General features: G+C 43.3%; 1 protein-coding gene across 6 annotated transcripts in view; it reads left to right on the forward strand.

Annotated features, from left to right (window-relative positions):
- ULK4 (unc-51 like kinase 4) overlaps window positions 1-16,419 on the forward strand; it is a 569,816-nt gene that overhangs the window by 323,524 nt on the left and 229,873 nt on the right. For all 6 annotated transcript variants that reach the window (XM_053903940.1, XM_053903943.1, XM_053903944.1 and 3 more), the window contains one exon: window positions 4,722-4,827. In XM_053903940.1, the coding sequence (XP_053759915.1) occupies window positions 4,722-4,827 (106 nt within the window). The remainder of the gene's footprint in view (window positions 1-4,721; window positions 4,828-16,419) is intronic.

Here is a 16,419-nt window from a genome sequence, read left to right on the forward strand (position 1 = left end):
CCCTGGGCCTGCGGGTCCCACTTTTAAGCCCTAGGAAGGGGGATGAGCCTTGCTACTTGAGAAAGAGGAGCCTGGTCTGCAGTGGAGGAGAGAAGGCTGGAAGTAGAGGCTCCACTAGGGGGCTCGTGGCAGCCCCAGCCAAAGATGGCAACCGCCTGTGGCAGAGGAGAGCTCCTAGAGGGGCCCCGGGGAGAATCAGGGGGACTTGATTGCTGATTGGATGTGGGAGGTTGGCGAGGCAGTTGGCCCCTGGGTAATTCCAGGATCTTTGGCTGCATGGTGGGCAGACAAAAGGAGGATGTGTGAGGAGAAAGGACAGGATGAGTTCAGTTTAGATCCCATGGAGTTTGAGCAGTGTGTGGCACAGCCTTGTGAAAAATCAGCAATCTGCAAAAGTGTCCTCGTCCCCTCAGATACGGTTGTCACATCGGGACGCTCTGAAGAGCCTTCTGTGGGCTCCAGCTGTCTAGGAACCCAGCCGTGTGGGAGAAGGTGTAAAAGGGACAGTGAGTGGACACCCCGCTCTGTCCTAGAGCTGCACCTTTGTACTGCGGGCAGGCTTGTGCACCGCAGACTAGCATCCTGCGGTGCAACGTGTGGGTTTCCCCTGAAATATGATCTCACTGTGTGTTGAATAGGGCGTGTCCTGTGTTTATTTCCAGGAGATCAGATTCCATGTTCACAACACTTGTGTGTGTGCTTCTGCCTTCTAGCCTCCCCTTGGCTTCTAACCTCCATCGGGACTGGTGGGTGCCTTTCGGTTTGCTGTCTTTTGAGATCTGACCCCACACCAAGGGCAGCAGAGAGTGACCGTGGTTCACTGTTACTCTTCATCGCTAAAGGCATTTCCTGCCTTGACTATTCAGACCCCTGCCAAACTCTTGGATCTGGCCATCTGAAGGCTTTTAGTGCCGTTTACGTCGTCAGATATTAGAACGAAGTCTAACACTTTGTTTACAGTGAAACTGCTTTGGGATGGCTGATCATTTTTCAGTAGTGTTTCCTTGCTGTGCCCTTGGTATTTCAGAGCTGTCCTCTTTAAGCACTGAAGCAATTAGTTTTGAGAAGGCTGATTCTTCAGGGTCCAGTGCTCCCCTGCCTTTCATTTGCTGAAGCTGTACATTTTAATGAAGTTGTTTCATCTATGTTGCCAAACACCAGAATTTTGCTGTTTCCATTCTAATTATCTCTACTGGCAAATGCTGTGTTTTATTAGAGCTCTCAAGTGCTCTGTTTATTAAATGTCCATACACTATGCCATTAGGCACACAAATTAGGTCAGCTGTGCTTATTGATGGGTTATGGATAAAGGAGTTAAATGTTTTCGTCATGATCTTAAAATGCAGTAGGATTGCCTTCCGTGGCTGCGTGGGTCGTCAGTGATGGCTTCTCTGATGAGCTCGGCTGCCTTTCTTACCCAGCAGCCGAGGCTAATGCTATGTCTGAGCAATGGTGCTGCGGATGGGGGGGCTCGAGTATGTATCTTCAGTCTTTCGGGTAATATGCTTATTCTTTCCTTTCCTTTAGTTGTGACCAGCACCTCCATCTCGCTTCCCGGGTTGTGTGTCTTACAGCATCGTGATGCACAGTGAGGGCTTTTATGAGGCCAGCAGGTGCCAGTGATGGTGGCACAGGGAGGGCAGCACTGCAGCACTTCCCCAATTCAGTACTTGGCTGCTTCTTTCCACCTCCTACTCCAGGCCCTTTAAGTTCCTCCCGCCTCACCCCGTGGCTCCTCAGGTGGTATTGGTTAAGCTGGGATGTGCTGACGGGCTGGTGGCTCCAACCCCCCCCCCCCCCCCCCCCGCCGCCCCCGTTCCTGTGGTCCCCAGGCGATGCCGCGTGGTGATGAGGGGCATGGCTTCTGCCATCGCCCAGACCGAATCCCAGCCTCGCCACTGAAGAGCTGGGTGATTCTTGGCAAGTCCCACCTCCCCTCGCTACCCTCCATGTCCTTATCTGTAAAAAGGGGAGAACCGGAGCCACTTGGGTGTATGTGTGAGGATTAAATGAGATGATAATGCAGGTTTACATGCTTGGGATACAGGCCCCGGCACGTAGTGCCGCATCAGCAAAACTGTCAGCCACGCTTTGTCCCTGTTCAGGCCCACATGGGTGTCTGCCACCCTGGGCCAAGATCAGCGCCGAGGCCGCTGGTGGCTGGGCCCCTGACCCTGTGCCACAGGCCCTCTTGTGCCACAGTCATAACCTGCTCTGTCTCTCCTTAGAGGGCTTTACTTGTGTGCGTTGAGGTGCCCGTGGTGTAGACTGCTTGCTTTATTCATGAGCCATGGGAATTAAAAAAAAAAAAAAAAAAAAAAAAAAAAAAAATCAGGTCTTTACCTAGCCTTCCGTTATAGTCTTTTCACCCTGGGGCTCAGGCATAGTGTGCTGGGGGATGGGGTACCCTAGAGGAGCATCCGATGGGACCCAGTCTTCCATCGGGATCATCCCTCCCTTCCAACTCTGGCCCATGGCCTTTGAACCAAACTCGAGTTTCTCTTCCATGAGGCTTGCGAAGTGCCCAAGACTAACTCTGGCCCCACATACTTACCCTACTGTTTTCTCCCTTCTTAGAAATCCTCTACTCTGACTTTAAGAAGCGACTATGATGTTTTTTAATAGATAATTTATCCCCTGTAGGCTAATATGGTTGTGAACAGCAAGAACAAATCTTATTAACGTTGCTAAGAGAAATGAAATAACTCAGCTTGATAGAAGTTAATGGAAGTGTGTTTAATTCATATTTACACCTTCTCAACTGCTCTTCGCATGTATTTAATTCTTTCTGGGGGAAATGATAATCTAGGCCACAGCAATCGCTATGTTAGTTCCCCTGGGGAACCACAGCATCATCTTGAGCAGGGACAATGATTCTGTTCCATGCTGTTTTCTCCCCCACACCATGTAGGAAGCACATATACCTGCAAGAGAGAAGAGTAACTCTATAGAATTCTCTACTATGCTCTTCATAAAGCCCTCACTTTATATTAAACAAAGGTCACAGTGTATGAATTGTTTGAAAACCAACAAAAAAGAAACCTAAAAACAACAATGTTTTGGGGCACTTGGATGACTCAGTTGGTTAAGCGTCCGACTTCAGCTCAGGTCATCGTCTTGTAGTTTGTGAGTTCGAGCCCTGCATCCGGCTCTGTGCTGGCAGCTTGGAGCCTGGAGCCTGCTTCGGATTCTGTGTCTCCCTCTCTTTCTGCCCCTCCCCCTCTCACTCTCTCTCTCTCTCTCTCTCTTTCTCAAAAATAAACAAACATTAAAAAAATAAAAAAAAAATTTAATAATGGCTAGAAAAGGAACCATTTCTCTCAGTCTGGTTACAGGATTATGGGTCTCTTTTTATTTCCTGCATCAAATATTTGGTCCCGAGGACCCCCAGGGATAAGGTTGGTGGGGGCTGCTAATAATCAGAGTGCACCTTCACCTAACGTCCCTCTGCAGGCTGAGTAGTGCGGCTGGCAGAGGCCTTCATTCTGCAGGGAGTCTGCAAACTCCAGGGCAGGAGTCCGAGAACCTGGTTGGCCAGGGTACAGTCCTGGGTTCTTAGTGTTCAGGGGTCATGGAGGTTTGGATAGTTGGTTTTTGTACTAAAGGAAATGCCTGTATCAACAAGCGGCCTCACCCCATCAGCACAAGGGAAAATTGAAGTACTGGCTTCACAAAGAGGCAAAAATATCACCAAGAGCATCGTAGAAAAGATACATTCAATCATAAAAATGTGTAGATCAAAGGAACAATGGATTTATCTCCAGTGAAAAGGACCTATATTTGCTGACAGGCTGGTCTTTGAATAAGCAGTGGAATGTGTTATTTTACTGAATGGGACCAAAAAAAAAAAAAAAAAAAAAAACCCTGAAAAGATTGATTAGCTCCTCTTTTCTTGACTAGAATAGGTTTCCTATGTATCGTTAGTTACTTTATCATGAATAACGTGTCGTGTCATCTTGTGCCTATTAATCACCCTTTCCTCGCAACCAACTGTACGAATAATTAGATGAAATTGGTGGCGGACCATCGCTTCCCTATTCATCTTCTTGAGCCCGTGTCAGTGGAACATTCAAACGTTACCATTTACTCTTCAGTGTGTGTTTCTAAAGAAAGTTAGAAATTCGGGGGCATCGGTATTTGGCAAGCAAAGCCCTTGTCTTACATCAAGCGAAGACACAGATGGCGAGGTGCATGACGCCAAGGGGCTGTCATTGCTGAGAGACCCACATCCGGTGACACGGCAGCCTCAGAGCCAGATGCAGCGTGGGTGTTCTCGTAAGCCTTGGAAACCACGTGTCCATCAAGGGTCTCCTGGTCGCTCTGCCGTGTGTTGTCCCTCCAAGACCTGGCAGTTTCATTTTGTGACCTCGGTCACTTTCAGGTGCGGTCTCCCCAGGTCCACGTAGTTAACTTCTGGTCACTCTGACTCCTGCGTCACCCATCTGAAGCAGAGACAGCTGTGTGGCTGTCACTCAGCTCCTGGGTTGGAGGCCACATGCAGCCGCACTGTGCTCTGAATGACTCATGCTGCCTCCCAGCTAACTGAACACGTGGATGGGGGGAGTGTCTCAATGCGGAAGGATCTGCTTCGTTAGGTGCAGAAAGTTGACCATTTAGCCTCATGCAAAGGATGAAGGGACAGAGGTCACCCGATCATTTGTCTCTATCGTGGTGTAATTGTAATTCTGTATAGTTATGATGACATTTGTGATCTATTGCAGGAACATCAGGAGAACATTCTGGGTCACACCATGCAAAGTGTGATTGCGTTGCTCAACAATCTGGTGGCCTGCAAAGATTCAAATATGAAGCTACTTTATGAACAAGGTAAATGCTTCTTAGAATTCCTTTTGAGACTCTTGTTTTTTTTTTGCCTATTTGTTATTTTCCTCATCATACGTAGCAGGGAGTCAAGAAGTGCTGTTTAAAGTTGATGAATCAGGGGCGGCTGAGTGGCTCAGTTGGTTAAATAAGCATCTGAGTTCGCCTCGGGTCATGATATCACGGTTGTGTGATTGAGCCCCACGTCGGGCTCCGTGCTGAGTGTGGAGCGTGCTTAAGATTCTCTCTCGCTTTCTTTCCCTCTGCCCCTCTCCCCTACTGGCATGCTTGCTCTCCCTCTCTAAATAAAGAAAATAAGTTAAGTCTAGATATGTATGCAACCCCTGGGGTACATTTTTGTCAGGTGCGGCTCCTTGAATTTTGGTCCTCTCGAACTTGAAGACCTGTGAGCTAAGGACACACGTTACTGCTCTGCCACATTTCTAGACTGTAACGAGGAGACGTAGCAAGAAGGACCATCAGAGGAACTCTCATTTAAAAGGGCAAAGTAAAGGTAGATAACAGTCACCGATCCATGACAATGTTGAAATCTTGGGGGACACGTTTCCTCAGCCCTCATTGTTCCCAAAGGAAAAAAATACTCCCGTGCTTTGAGAATAGTTTGCCCTGGGAATGGTTCTCTGTGGCTCTTGCCTCTAACTTCTGAATCCTTGTTCTTTTCCCATAAGAGTGGCCCATACTTGTAGCTGAGTAAGACTCTAAGCCTGATTCTTCCCTGTAGAAGTTTGGGACCCTACAACTGTTTTTCATTGTAAAAGGAATTATCCCTGGTCTCCTCAGTCCAAACCAGTGGTGCTTCTTTCAATGTGAGTCTAGCAAAAACTTTGTTAGTTTCTTGTAAATTTTTTTCTGGTTTCATTGAGAAATAATTGATACAACATCACTGTATAGGTTTAAGCAGTATGGTGTGATGATTCGGTTTACATGTATCGTGCAGTGATTACCACGATAGGTTTAGCTAACGTCCATCTTCTCCTATAGATACAATACAAAGAAAAGAAAGAAAAACTGGGAGTGGTTTTTCCTTATAATGAGAACTGTTAGGATTTGCTCTTAACACTTTTCCTGTATATCATGTAGCAATGCTAACCGTCATCTTATGTTGTATATTACAGCCCTAGAACTTACTTATTTTTACAACTGGGGGCTTGTACCTTTTGACCACCTTTCTCCTTTTCCTCTGCTTCTGGTAACCACAAGTCTGATCTGTTTTTCTGTGAGTTCGGTGGTGATAGTTTAGATTCCACATATAAGTGAGATCGTACAATATTTGTCTTTCTGTTTCTGACTTATTTCACAAAGCATAACGCTTTGGGGGTTTAACCATGTTGTTACCAATGGTAGGTTTTCCTTTTCTATGGCCGAATAATATTCCATTATGTGTATACATACACACCCTTCCTTCTTTATCCATTGACTGCTTGATGGACACTTAGTTTGTTTTCATGTCTGGCTACTGCAAATAATGCTGCTGTGAACATGCAGGTGCAGGTAGCTTTCTGAGTTAGTGTTTTTGTTTCCTTCGGGTGTATTCCCAGAAGTGGAATTACTGGATCCTATGATAGCTCTTTGTTTTTTGTTTGTTTGTTCTGTTTGTCTGCTTGTTTTGAGGATCCTCCATACTGTTTTCCATAGTATGGGAAGGCTGCACCAATTTACATCCCTGCCAACAGTGCGCAAGGGTCCTTTTCCTCATCCATGCCAGCGTCTGTTATCGTTGGCCTTATCAGTGGTGGCCGTTCTAACAGGCATAAGGTGATACTGCATTGTGGTTTTAATTTGCATTTTTCTAATGACTCGTGATGTTAGGCATCTTTTCATGTACCAGTTGGCCTTTTGTGTATGTTCTTTGGAGAAGCGTGTGTTCAGGTAGGTCCTTTACCCATTTTTTAATTGGGTTACTTTTTTTTGCTACTGCGTCATATGATGTCTTTTTTAAAAATTTTATGTAGATCCAAGTTAATTAATGAACATGTAGTGTAATATTGGTTTCAGAAGTGGAATTGAGTGATTCATCACATACATATAATACCCAGTGCTCATCCCAACCGTATGATTTCTTTGTGTATTTTGGATTTTAGCCCCTGGTCAGATACATGGTTTGCAAATACTTTTTCTCACTCCATAGGTTGTTTTTTTACTTTCTTGATGGGTTCTTTGGTGTACAGAAGGTTTTTAGTTGGATGTCATCCCACTTGTTTATTTTTCTGTTCGTTGCCTGTGTTTTAAGCATCACATCCAAAAAGTCATTATCAAGATGCATGTCAAGAAGTTTTACTCCTATATTTTTTTTCTAGGGCTTTCATGGTTTCATGAAAAGTATCCATTTTGAATTAATTTTCATGAGTGGTGTAAAATATAGGTCCAATTTCATTCTATCTGTTCTCCACTCAGTGTTCTTAGTTCCCTTGTCAAATATTAGTTGACTGTATGTGCTTGGATTTATTTCTGGGCTTCTGATTCTGTTCCATTGGTCTCTTTGTGTTTGTGCCAGCACCATAGTGTTTTGATGACCATAGATTTATATTCTAGATTGCAAGTAGGAACTGTGATGCCTCCTGCTTTTTTCTTCTTTCTCAGGATTTCTTTGGGTATTCGGGGTCTTTTGTGGCTCCATCTGGGTTTTAGGAGTGTTTTTTTCTACTTCTGTAAAAAACGTCATTGTCATCTTGATAGGGATTCCATTGAATATCTAGATGGCTTTTGGTATTTTTGACATTTTAGCAATATTCTTCAATCCATGGACATATCATACTTTCCCATATCTTCCTTTCTTCTTTGATTTCTTTCATTAGTGTGTTGTATTTTGCAGAATAGACATCCTTCACTTCTTTACTTACGTTTATTCCTAAGATTTTGTTGCATTTGATGCTGTTGGAACTGGGATTGATTTCTTCGTTTTTCAGAAAATTCATTGTTAGCATATAGAAATGCTATTGATTTTTTTGTTAATTTTGTATCCTGCAACTTCACTGACTTTACTGATTAGATCTAACCGTTTTTGGTTGAGTCTTTAGAGTTTCTTTATTTAAAATGACATCATCTCATAGGCGTACTTGTACCCCAGTGTTTGTAGCAGCACTTTCCACAATAGCCAGATTATGGAAAGAGCCTAAATGTCCATCAACTGATGAATGGGTAAAGAAGTTGTGGTTTATATATACAATGGAATACTACTTGGCAATGAGAAAGAATGAAATATGGCCTTTTGTAGCAACGTGAATGGAACTGGAGAGTGTGATGCTAAGTGAAATAAGTCATACAGAGAAAGACCGATAACATATGTTTTCACTCTTATGTGGATCCTGAGAAACTTAACAGAAGACCAAGGGGGAGGGGAAGGGGAAAAAAAAAGAGAGGGTGGGAGGCAAACCATAAGAGACTCTTAAAAATTGAGAGTAAACTGAGAGTTGATGGGGGGAGAGAGGGAAAAGTAGGTGATGAGCATTGAGGAGGGCACCTGTTGGGATGAGCACTGGGTGTTGTATGGAAACCAATTTGACAATAAATTTCATATTAAAAAAAATTTAAAAAATAAAATGCCATCATCTACAAATAGACAGTTTTGCTTCTTTGTTTACAATTCCTTTTACGTGCCTTTACAAAGACTTTTATTTCTTTTTCGTGCCTGATTGTTCTGGCGAGGACTTCTTGTACTATGTTGAACAGAAATGTTGAGAGTGGCCTTTTTTTCCTGACCTTAGAGGAAAAGCTTTTAGTCTTTCACAGTTGAGGCTAATATTAAAGTGTAGACTTGTCATATTTGGCCTTTATTATGCTAGGGTATGTTCTTTATGCCTAATTTTTAGATTTTATGAATGGACATTGAATTTTATCAAATGCTTTTTCTGTGTCTAGTAAGATGATCATATGATTCTTTCCTTTCTTTCTATTAATGTGACATATCACATTGATTTTGCATATGTTGAAGCATTCTTGAATCCCAGGGATAAATCCCACTTATTCGTGGTGAATGATCCTTTGCTGTGCTGCTGACTTTGGGTTGCTAGTGTTTTGTTGATAATTTTTGCATCTATATTCATCAGGGATATTGGCCTGCAGTTTTCTTTCTTAGTAGTGTCCTTTTGTGGTTTTTAGTAACAGGATAAATGCTGGCTATGGTTCAGGAATGTTTCCTACTCTTAAATTTTTTTGGAAGAGTTTGAGAATAATTGGTATTCTTGTTTAAATGTTTAGTAAAAGTCACCAGTGAAGCCATCTCGTCCTGGGCTTTTCTTTGTTGGGAAGTTTTTGCTTACTGATTCAATCTTCTTACTAGTAATCTGTCTGTTCAGATTTTCTATTTTTTTCTTGAGTCAGTCTTGCTAAGTTGTACATTTCTAGGAATTTTTTCATTTCTTATAAGTTGTCCAATTTGTTGGTGTGTAGTTGTTTATAGTAGCCTCTTAATCATGTTTTGAATTTCTGTGGTGTCCATTGTAATGTTTCCTTTTTCATTTATAATTTTGTTGATTTGAGACCTTTCTCTCTCTCTCTCTCTGATTAACCTAGTGAGGGTTTGTCAGTTTTGTTTACCTGTTCAAAGAACCAACTCTTAGTTTGATTAATCTTTTCTATTCTTTTTCTGTTTTCTGTTTCATTTATTTATGTTCTGATCTTTCTGTTAACTTTGGGCTCAGTTCTTTTTCTTAAAATTGAAGCACAGTTGCGTTTCAGATGTACAACATAGTGATTCGCTAAGTCTGTACGTTATGCTGTGCTCACCGCAAGTGTAGCTACGATCTGTCATCATACAATGTCATTGCATTACAGTTGGTTTGTCTTTTTCTAGCTCCTTCAGGTGTAGATTCAGGGTGTTCATTTGGGCTCTTCTTAATGTAGGCATTATTGCTCTGAACTTCCCTCTTAGAACTACTTTTGCTGCATCCTTCAAGTTCTGATATGCTCTGTTTCCATTTCCATTTGTCTTAAGCTTTGTTTTATTTATTTTTTAAAAGTTTACTTATTTATTTTGAGAGAGAGCACACACAGCAGGGGAGGGGCAGAGAGAGAAGGGGAGAGGGAATCCCAAGCAGGCTCCGTGCTCATACCATGGAACCTGTTGTGTGGCTTGATCCCGTGAACTGTGAAATCATGACACGAGCCGAAACCAAGAGTCAGCTGCTTAACTGACTGAGCCACCCAGGCGCCCCAAACTTTGTTTTAATCTCATGCTTAATGTCTTCTTTAACCTATGTTGTTCATGAGAGTGTTTAATTTCCATGTATTTGTGAGTTTTCCAGTTTTCCTATTGGTACTGATTTCTAGTTTCATGCCATTGTGTCAGAGAAGATACTTAATATGATTTCAGCCTTTTAAAATTTGCTAAGACTTGTTTTGTGGCCTAATGTATGGTCTGTCTTAGAACATGTTCAGTGTGCACTAGAAAAGAATGTGGGGGTGCCTGGGTGGCTCAAGCGTCCGACTCTTGGTTTGGGCTTGGGTCATGATCTCATGGTTCATGAGTTCAAGCCCCACATCGGGCTCTGCACTGACAACGTGGAGCCTGCTTGGGATTCTCTCTTTCTCTCTCTCTCTCTGCCCCTCCCCTGCTCTTGCACATGCACGCACACACACTCTCAAGATACATGAATAAACTTCAAAAATAAAGTGACTAAAAAGAATGTGTATCCTGCCGTTGTTGGGTAGAATTCTCTATGTATGTCTGTTAGCTCCATTTGGTCTCTAGTGTTGTTCACATCTGCTGTTTCCTTGTAGATTGTCTGTCTGGTTGATTTATCCTTTGTTGAGAGTAGAGTATTAAACTCCCCAACTATTACTGTATAACTGTTATTTCTCCTTTTACATCAGTTAGTCTTTGCTTATATATTTAGGAACTCCAATGTTCAGCACATAAATATTTATAATTGGTATATTTTCATGTACTGACCTCTTTATTATCATATAATGATCTTTTGTCTCTGGTCATTTTTAGCTGAAAGTCCATTTTGTTTGACATAAGCATATCTACCCCTGCTTTTTTTTTTGGTTACCATTTTCTTGAAATGTTTCTTTCATCCCCTCACTCTCAGTGAAGACTCTTCACATATTGCTGGATCTTGTTTTGTTTTGTTTTTTAATTCATTTAGCCCTTCTGTGCCCTTTCATTAGAGAATTTAATTTGTTTGCTTAAAGAAATTATTGATAGGTAGGGACTTACTGTTGCCATTTTGTTGATCGTTTCTGGTTGTATTATAGATTCATTGTTCTTTAACCTGTTTTTGTTTTTTGTTTTGTTTTGTTTTTGTTTTTTTTTTTGAGTTTTGATGTCCTGATACCATATGTTTTGACTTTTTTGGCATGTTATTTATGTAATTACTATGGGATTTTTTCTTTTTGTTACATTGAGGCTTATGTAAAATATTTTAAGCTTGTAACACCCCTATTTTAAGCTGATAACAACTTCAGCTGAGTTTTTAAACTTGACACTTGTACCTCTCTCTCTTACATTTTAGGTTATTGCTGTTACAATTTAGATGGTTTTTTTAAATTGTGTAATTAAGAACAGATTATTGTAATTATGGTTACTTTGAATACCTTTGTTGTCTTAAAACTTGTAAACTAGAGTATTATTCACCACTGTTACGTATTGTAGAATCTAGCTCTGACTGTATACTTACCCTTACCAGTGAGATTTACAGGATCTTTTTGTATTTTTATGATGGTATTTGGTATTCTTTTACTTCCACTCAAAGAACTTCCTTTAGCATTTGTTATAATGCATTTCTGATGGTAATGAACTTCTTTTGTTTATTTAGGAAAGTCTTTGTTCCTCCTTCATTTCTAAAAGACAGTTTCACTGGGTATAGAACTCTTGGTTTATAGTTAATCTCTTTCAACATTTTAAATATGCCATCCCATTCTCTTCTTGTCTGAAAGTTTCTGTTTAGAAATTTGGCAGGAATTTTGTGGGGGTTTCCATGTATGTAACCTTCTTTCTTTTCTCTTGTTGCTTTTAAAATTCTTTCTTTGTTTATTACTTCTGACAACTTGATTATAATGTGTCTCAGTGTAACTCTGTTCAGGTTCAACCTCTTTAGGGTCCTTTGGACCTCATGCATCTAGATGTCCATTCCTCTCCCCAGTTTCTGGAAGTTTTCAGCAATTATTACATTAAATATCCTTTCTCTTCTCATTCTGGAATCTCCATAATGTGAATATTTTTTCTTTTATTGTGTCCCCATAATTCCTGTAGGCTTTCTTTAGTCTTTCATCGCTTTTTCTTTTTGCTTCTTTGACTGTATAATCACCTTTCCTCCAGGTCATTGGTTCCTTCTTCTGTATTGCTGAGTCTACTCTGAAAGCACTATTGAATTCATCAATTTAGTTACTTTTCAACTCGGGGATTTGTTTGTTTGTTTTTTGATGGTTGCTATTTCCTTATTGAATTTCTTGTTTTTTTTTTATGCATTGTTTTTCTAATTCATTTCCTTGCTGTGTTTTCTTGTTCACTGAGCTTCTTTAAAAGATTTTCCTGAATTCTTTGTCTTGACAGTGCATAGATCTCAATTTTGGGGGGCGGCCAGTTATTGGAGCTTTGTTAGTTTCCTTTGATGGTGTCATATTTACCAGACTTTTTATGATCCTTATTCCTTGGGTTAATATCCACGCATTTGAGTAATCAAGATCCTCTTCCAGACTTTGCAAGTTTCCTTTGGCAGAGATGGCTCTTCACCAGTCAGCTCAGCTTGGGTTTCTGGGTGTGTTTGCTGGAAATGTCCTTGGGCAAGTGGGATGGGCTGTTTTTGTCTGTTTTGGAGGTGAGGCAACTATTTGTCCTCAGGGATGGAAGAGATGTGCCACTGGCGTGGAACAGTTGGATAGGATTTCAGGCTCTGTTCCCTATCTGAGTGAGGCTGTGGGATGGGCTCCATGGTTGGTTGGATTCTCCGATTAGGCTTTCTAGATGGTCAAGACTGGGTACTTTATTCAGTAGGAGATTGAGGCTATGAATTAGCTTCCCTGCCCTAGCAGGACAGCAGGATGGTATCCAGCACCTGTAGAGTTCATTATTTGGGGATCTGAATCAGGTGAGAGTGTACTGAATTCCCTTGTCAGGTGAGGCTGCCAGTTTTGCTCTGCAGATGGGCAAAGCCATGGGCTGTGCTCGGTGTTTATGTGCCACTGTACTTTGGGTTATGGAATGGGCTCTACCGTTGCCTGTGTGTTCGGGTTAGATTGGCTGAAGGCCATAATTCAGCAACCAGCAGGGCTACGAATGACACTGCCTGCCTGAGAACATTAGGAGAAACAACCCTCAAGCTGCCAAAGCTCTTTGTTGACCTAAGTCAAGCCAGCTTGCACCCTGAGTTCTCTGACTGAACAGGGCCACTGGGCTTGGTCTGCAAACTGTTGGCTCTGCTTGCCCACCTCTTGGATCAAGTGCTACTGGGCTCACAGCTTCGAGGATGTGTCCCCAGCCCATCTGGTCCAATGGGGCCAAATAACACCCTGCACAGTGCGTGGAGCTACGTTGCTGCTCCCTTGCCTGGACAAGATATAAAGGCGCCACTCCATGTTACCCTCAGTTTCCCAAGTAGCCCCCTTAGTTGAGAGGAGCCAAGAGTTACCCTCAGCCTTGGTGGCGAATGAATCCTCCACTTGTATGTAGCACAGGAATACTCCATGCCCGGTACTGGCTTTGCTCTGCAGAGGATCAGCTCTGCTTCCTCAACTGCCTTTGGCTCAAGTGTCACTGGGTCGCACTGCTTCCACTTGTCACCAGCCCTTCTAGTCAGATTGTGCTGGAAGTTACTCCCCATAGCAGGTAAGGCCGTGATTCAGCCCCTTGCCTGGGCATGGGCGAACTGGGCTCTAGGGATGGCAAAACTTGTTTGAAGATCCAAATCAGACAGATCCGCACTGTGCAGTGAATTCCCTGATCACGGTGCACCCCCAACTGGAATGTACAGATGAGTAAAGCTGTTCATTGATATTACTGCTTGGGCACCGCAGATACAAACTCAGTCTGCCCAGGTCCCTGTGCTGGGTGTTAGAAGCCCTTCCCTGCTTCACCGGTAGTCAGATGTCCAGTGATTGAGCCCCGCAGATTCCCCCCTGCAATCCCCGTGGTGCAAGATCAGACGAGGGTCTCCTGCAAAGCAACTCAAAACTTTGAGGGGGTTGCTGTTTGTCCCTGTGGGTTCATTTTCCCATTAGCGGAATTGAAGAGACCTTTCCCTGGGGTGCTGCCATGGCCTGGGGGAGGGGCAATATGGTCACCACGTGGCTGTTTCTCTTACTCTTCTAATGTGGTCCGTCTCGTTCTCTGTGGTAACAGGGGTGGACTTCAGCCTTACGTCTGTGTTCAAGGATTCTCTCAGTGGCGTCTCGTTCTTGAATAGTTGTTTCTTGTCGTGAAGGGAGTAAAGTCAGGAACCGTCTCTATCACCGTCTTGGTGACGTCACTTGGTTTCCTGTAAATCTTACTGATATTTGTTTCGTTGAACAAAAAGCCCACCCACGAATCCCTTCAGAACATTCTAACTTTGGACCGAGAATTAGGAGACTACAAAATAGTGCTGGTAAGATTCTTAGCAGCCCTGTTGGCTGGTTGAGAGAGTCGGTAAGGAGTCAGATGTCTGAATTTGAGAATAGAGAGACTGTAGGTCCTGGCTCGTAAAAATGTGGAGTTATGTGGCTGAGGCGAGATGAAGGACAAAATGCTCGAGGAGAGGCACTTAGGGAACTGAGAGATCAGGTATGGAAGGGTTGGTTATGAGGTGACCTCTGTGGCTACAGGGATACTGTATGCGGCGGACTGTTAGAGCCAGAGCACCCGAAGAAGCCCAGGCAGATTTGCCAGGAAGCTAGTGACGCTGACGTGTCAAGGGCCCTCTGTTACAGAGGGGCTGTTTTACATTCGTAATGTTTTCCTCTTCTAGTCTGTCCCCAGCCGCAACCATGGAAGCTTCAGTTCTCCTGATTCCTGGCCCCATTCCAGGCTTTGTGGAGTGAACTGGAAATCACAAAAGTAATCATGGTGAGAGTAGTGTTAGTTAATGCTAATAATATTAGTGATGTTAGTGTTAATACTGTGCTCAGGGAATGAGCGGAAGTGAATAAGTGGTCTGAGGGTGATGGCAGTTGGGAGAGAAGAAGCAGGCGGTGGAGACTGTTGATCTGAGATTAGTAAACTGTTGCCCACCAGCTGTCTGCTTGCTTTTACAAATAAAGTTTTGTTGGCACATAGACACGTCCCTTCATTTACATGTATCTTTGGCTAGATTTGTTTTATAACGGCACTGTCGAGTAGTTGAGACACAGACTGTGTGACCCATAAAGCCTGAAACATTTACTATTATGGCCTTTTAAGAAAAAGCTTTGCCAACCTTCGGTCTAGAAGCAGCTGTACGGAACAAGACAGCACCACCTAGAAATGTGTAGAAGGAAGTGGACAATTTGAGGTCTTTTGCTAACGACTGTGAGTTCCACGTGTCACAATGGAAGGGGCTCCGGTTGAAAATGGTAGACCGTTGCCTCTGAAGGATGACGTGCAAAATCGTCTTTCTGTTTTGACTGCAGGAGACGGTGGGTGAACGGCTGTGGTCATAAGCTGCGGTGGCAGATGAGGTAGAGATAGTGGGCGAGGTGGGTCCACGTGGTCTTAAGGCTGAGGAGCGTGGCCAGGCCGCAAGGATGGCGGGGTGAGGAAAGGTGGTGGGTTCCAAGAGTACAGGGTTTGGGAACTCCTTGCCGGCCCCTTCTATTAGAGGGTAGAAGGGAAGAGAGGCGGGGAGGCTCCTGCGGCCTGCAGAACAGTCTGCTTCCAGTCTCTAGAGATGAGCGCAAGGTCTGATTTTCCTTCATGCTCTGCCGCTTCTCAGACCCCTTGGTTACTGACTGTGCAGACTGATTTTTCCAAAGCTGGGTAAGATCTGACGCATGTTTGCAAACCCAGAGCGTATTAAGATTCACCGGAGTGTGGCCGCGCGAAGAGTCATTGGTGACCTGCCACTCTGTGGCCTTGAATGTAAGTGGTTGGTTTGAATTAGGTCTTCCTGTTAATCTTTATTTTGGATAAATTCTGGCTCAATCACTCGTTTATATATTCATTACAGTTCCCACAGAATTCAGTTCCCTCTTCCAAACAGAGAGCTATTTCCAACGTTGATACTTGAAAAGTCACCTGCATATAAGTGAACTGTAAGGTAGAGGAGGAAATGAGTATTCTTGCCTTCGAGTGCTTCATACCAGTGCTGTGTTAGGCCGGCGTAAACTGAGTTTCAGCCTCAGACCATGCGCTAACAGCGCTGAGAGGTCTCTGGAGGGTCTGCTCCCCCCCTGCTCTCCTGTATCAAGTGCTCTGACGGATCAAGCATGTGGAACGACATGGACATTGATGATTCTGAGTTGAAGAGCGAGCAGAGTTGGCCTCCGAAGGGGAAGAACTGTTTAGAAAAACTAAACCAATTAATTTCATTTACATGTTCCTTTTTTATGTACATAGAAAGGCAGTCAGTGAGTGACTCCATATCCGAAGTCTCAGCCCTTGCATTGAGGGTAGGATAGGGTTTTTAGTGATAAAGCGTGCGACGCAATGCAGCCCGCAGCACTTTTTCTTTCTCCGTGCTTATG

This window comes from Panthera pardus, unplaced genomic scaffold (genome assembly GCF_024362965.1).
Source record: "Panthera pardus isolate Hobbes unplaced genomic scaffold, ASM2436296v1 HiC_scaffold_16, whole genome shotgun sequence".
Taxonomy (NCBI): domain Eukaryota; kingdom Metazoa; phylum Chordata; class Mammalia; order Carnivora; family Felidae; genus Panthera; species Panthera pardus.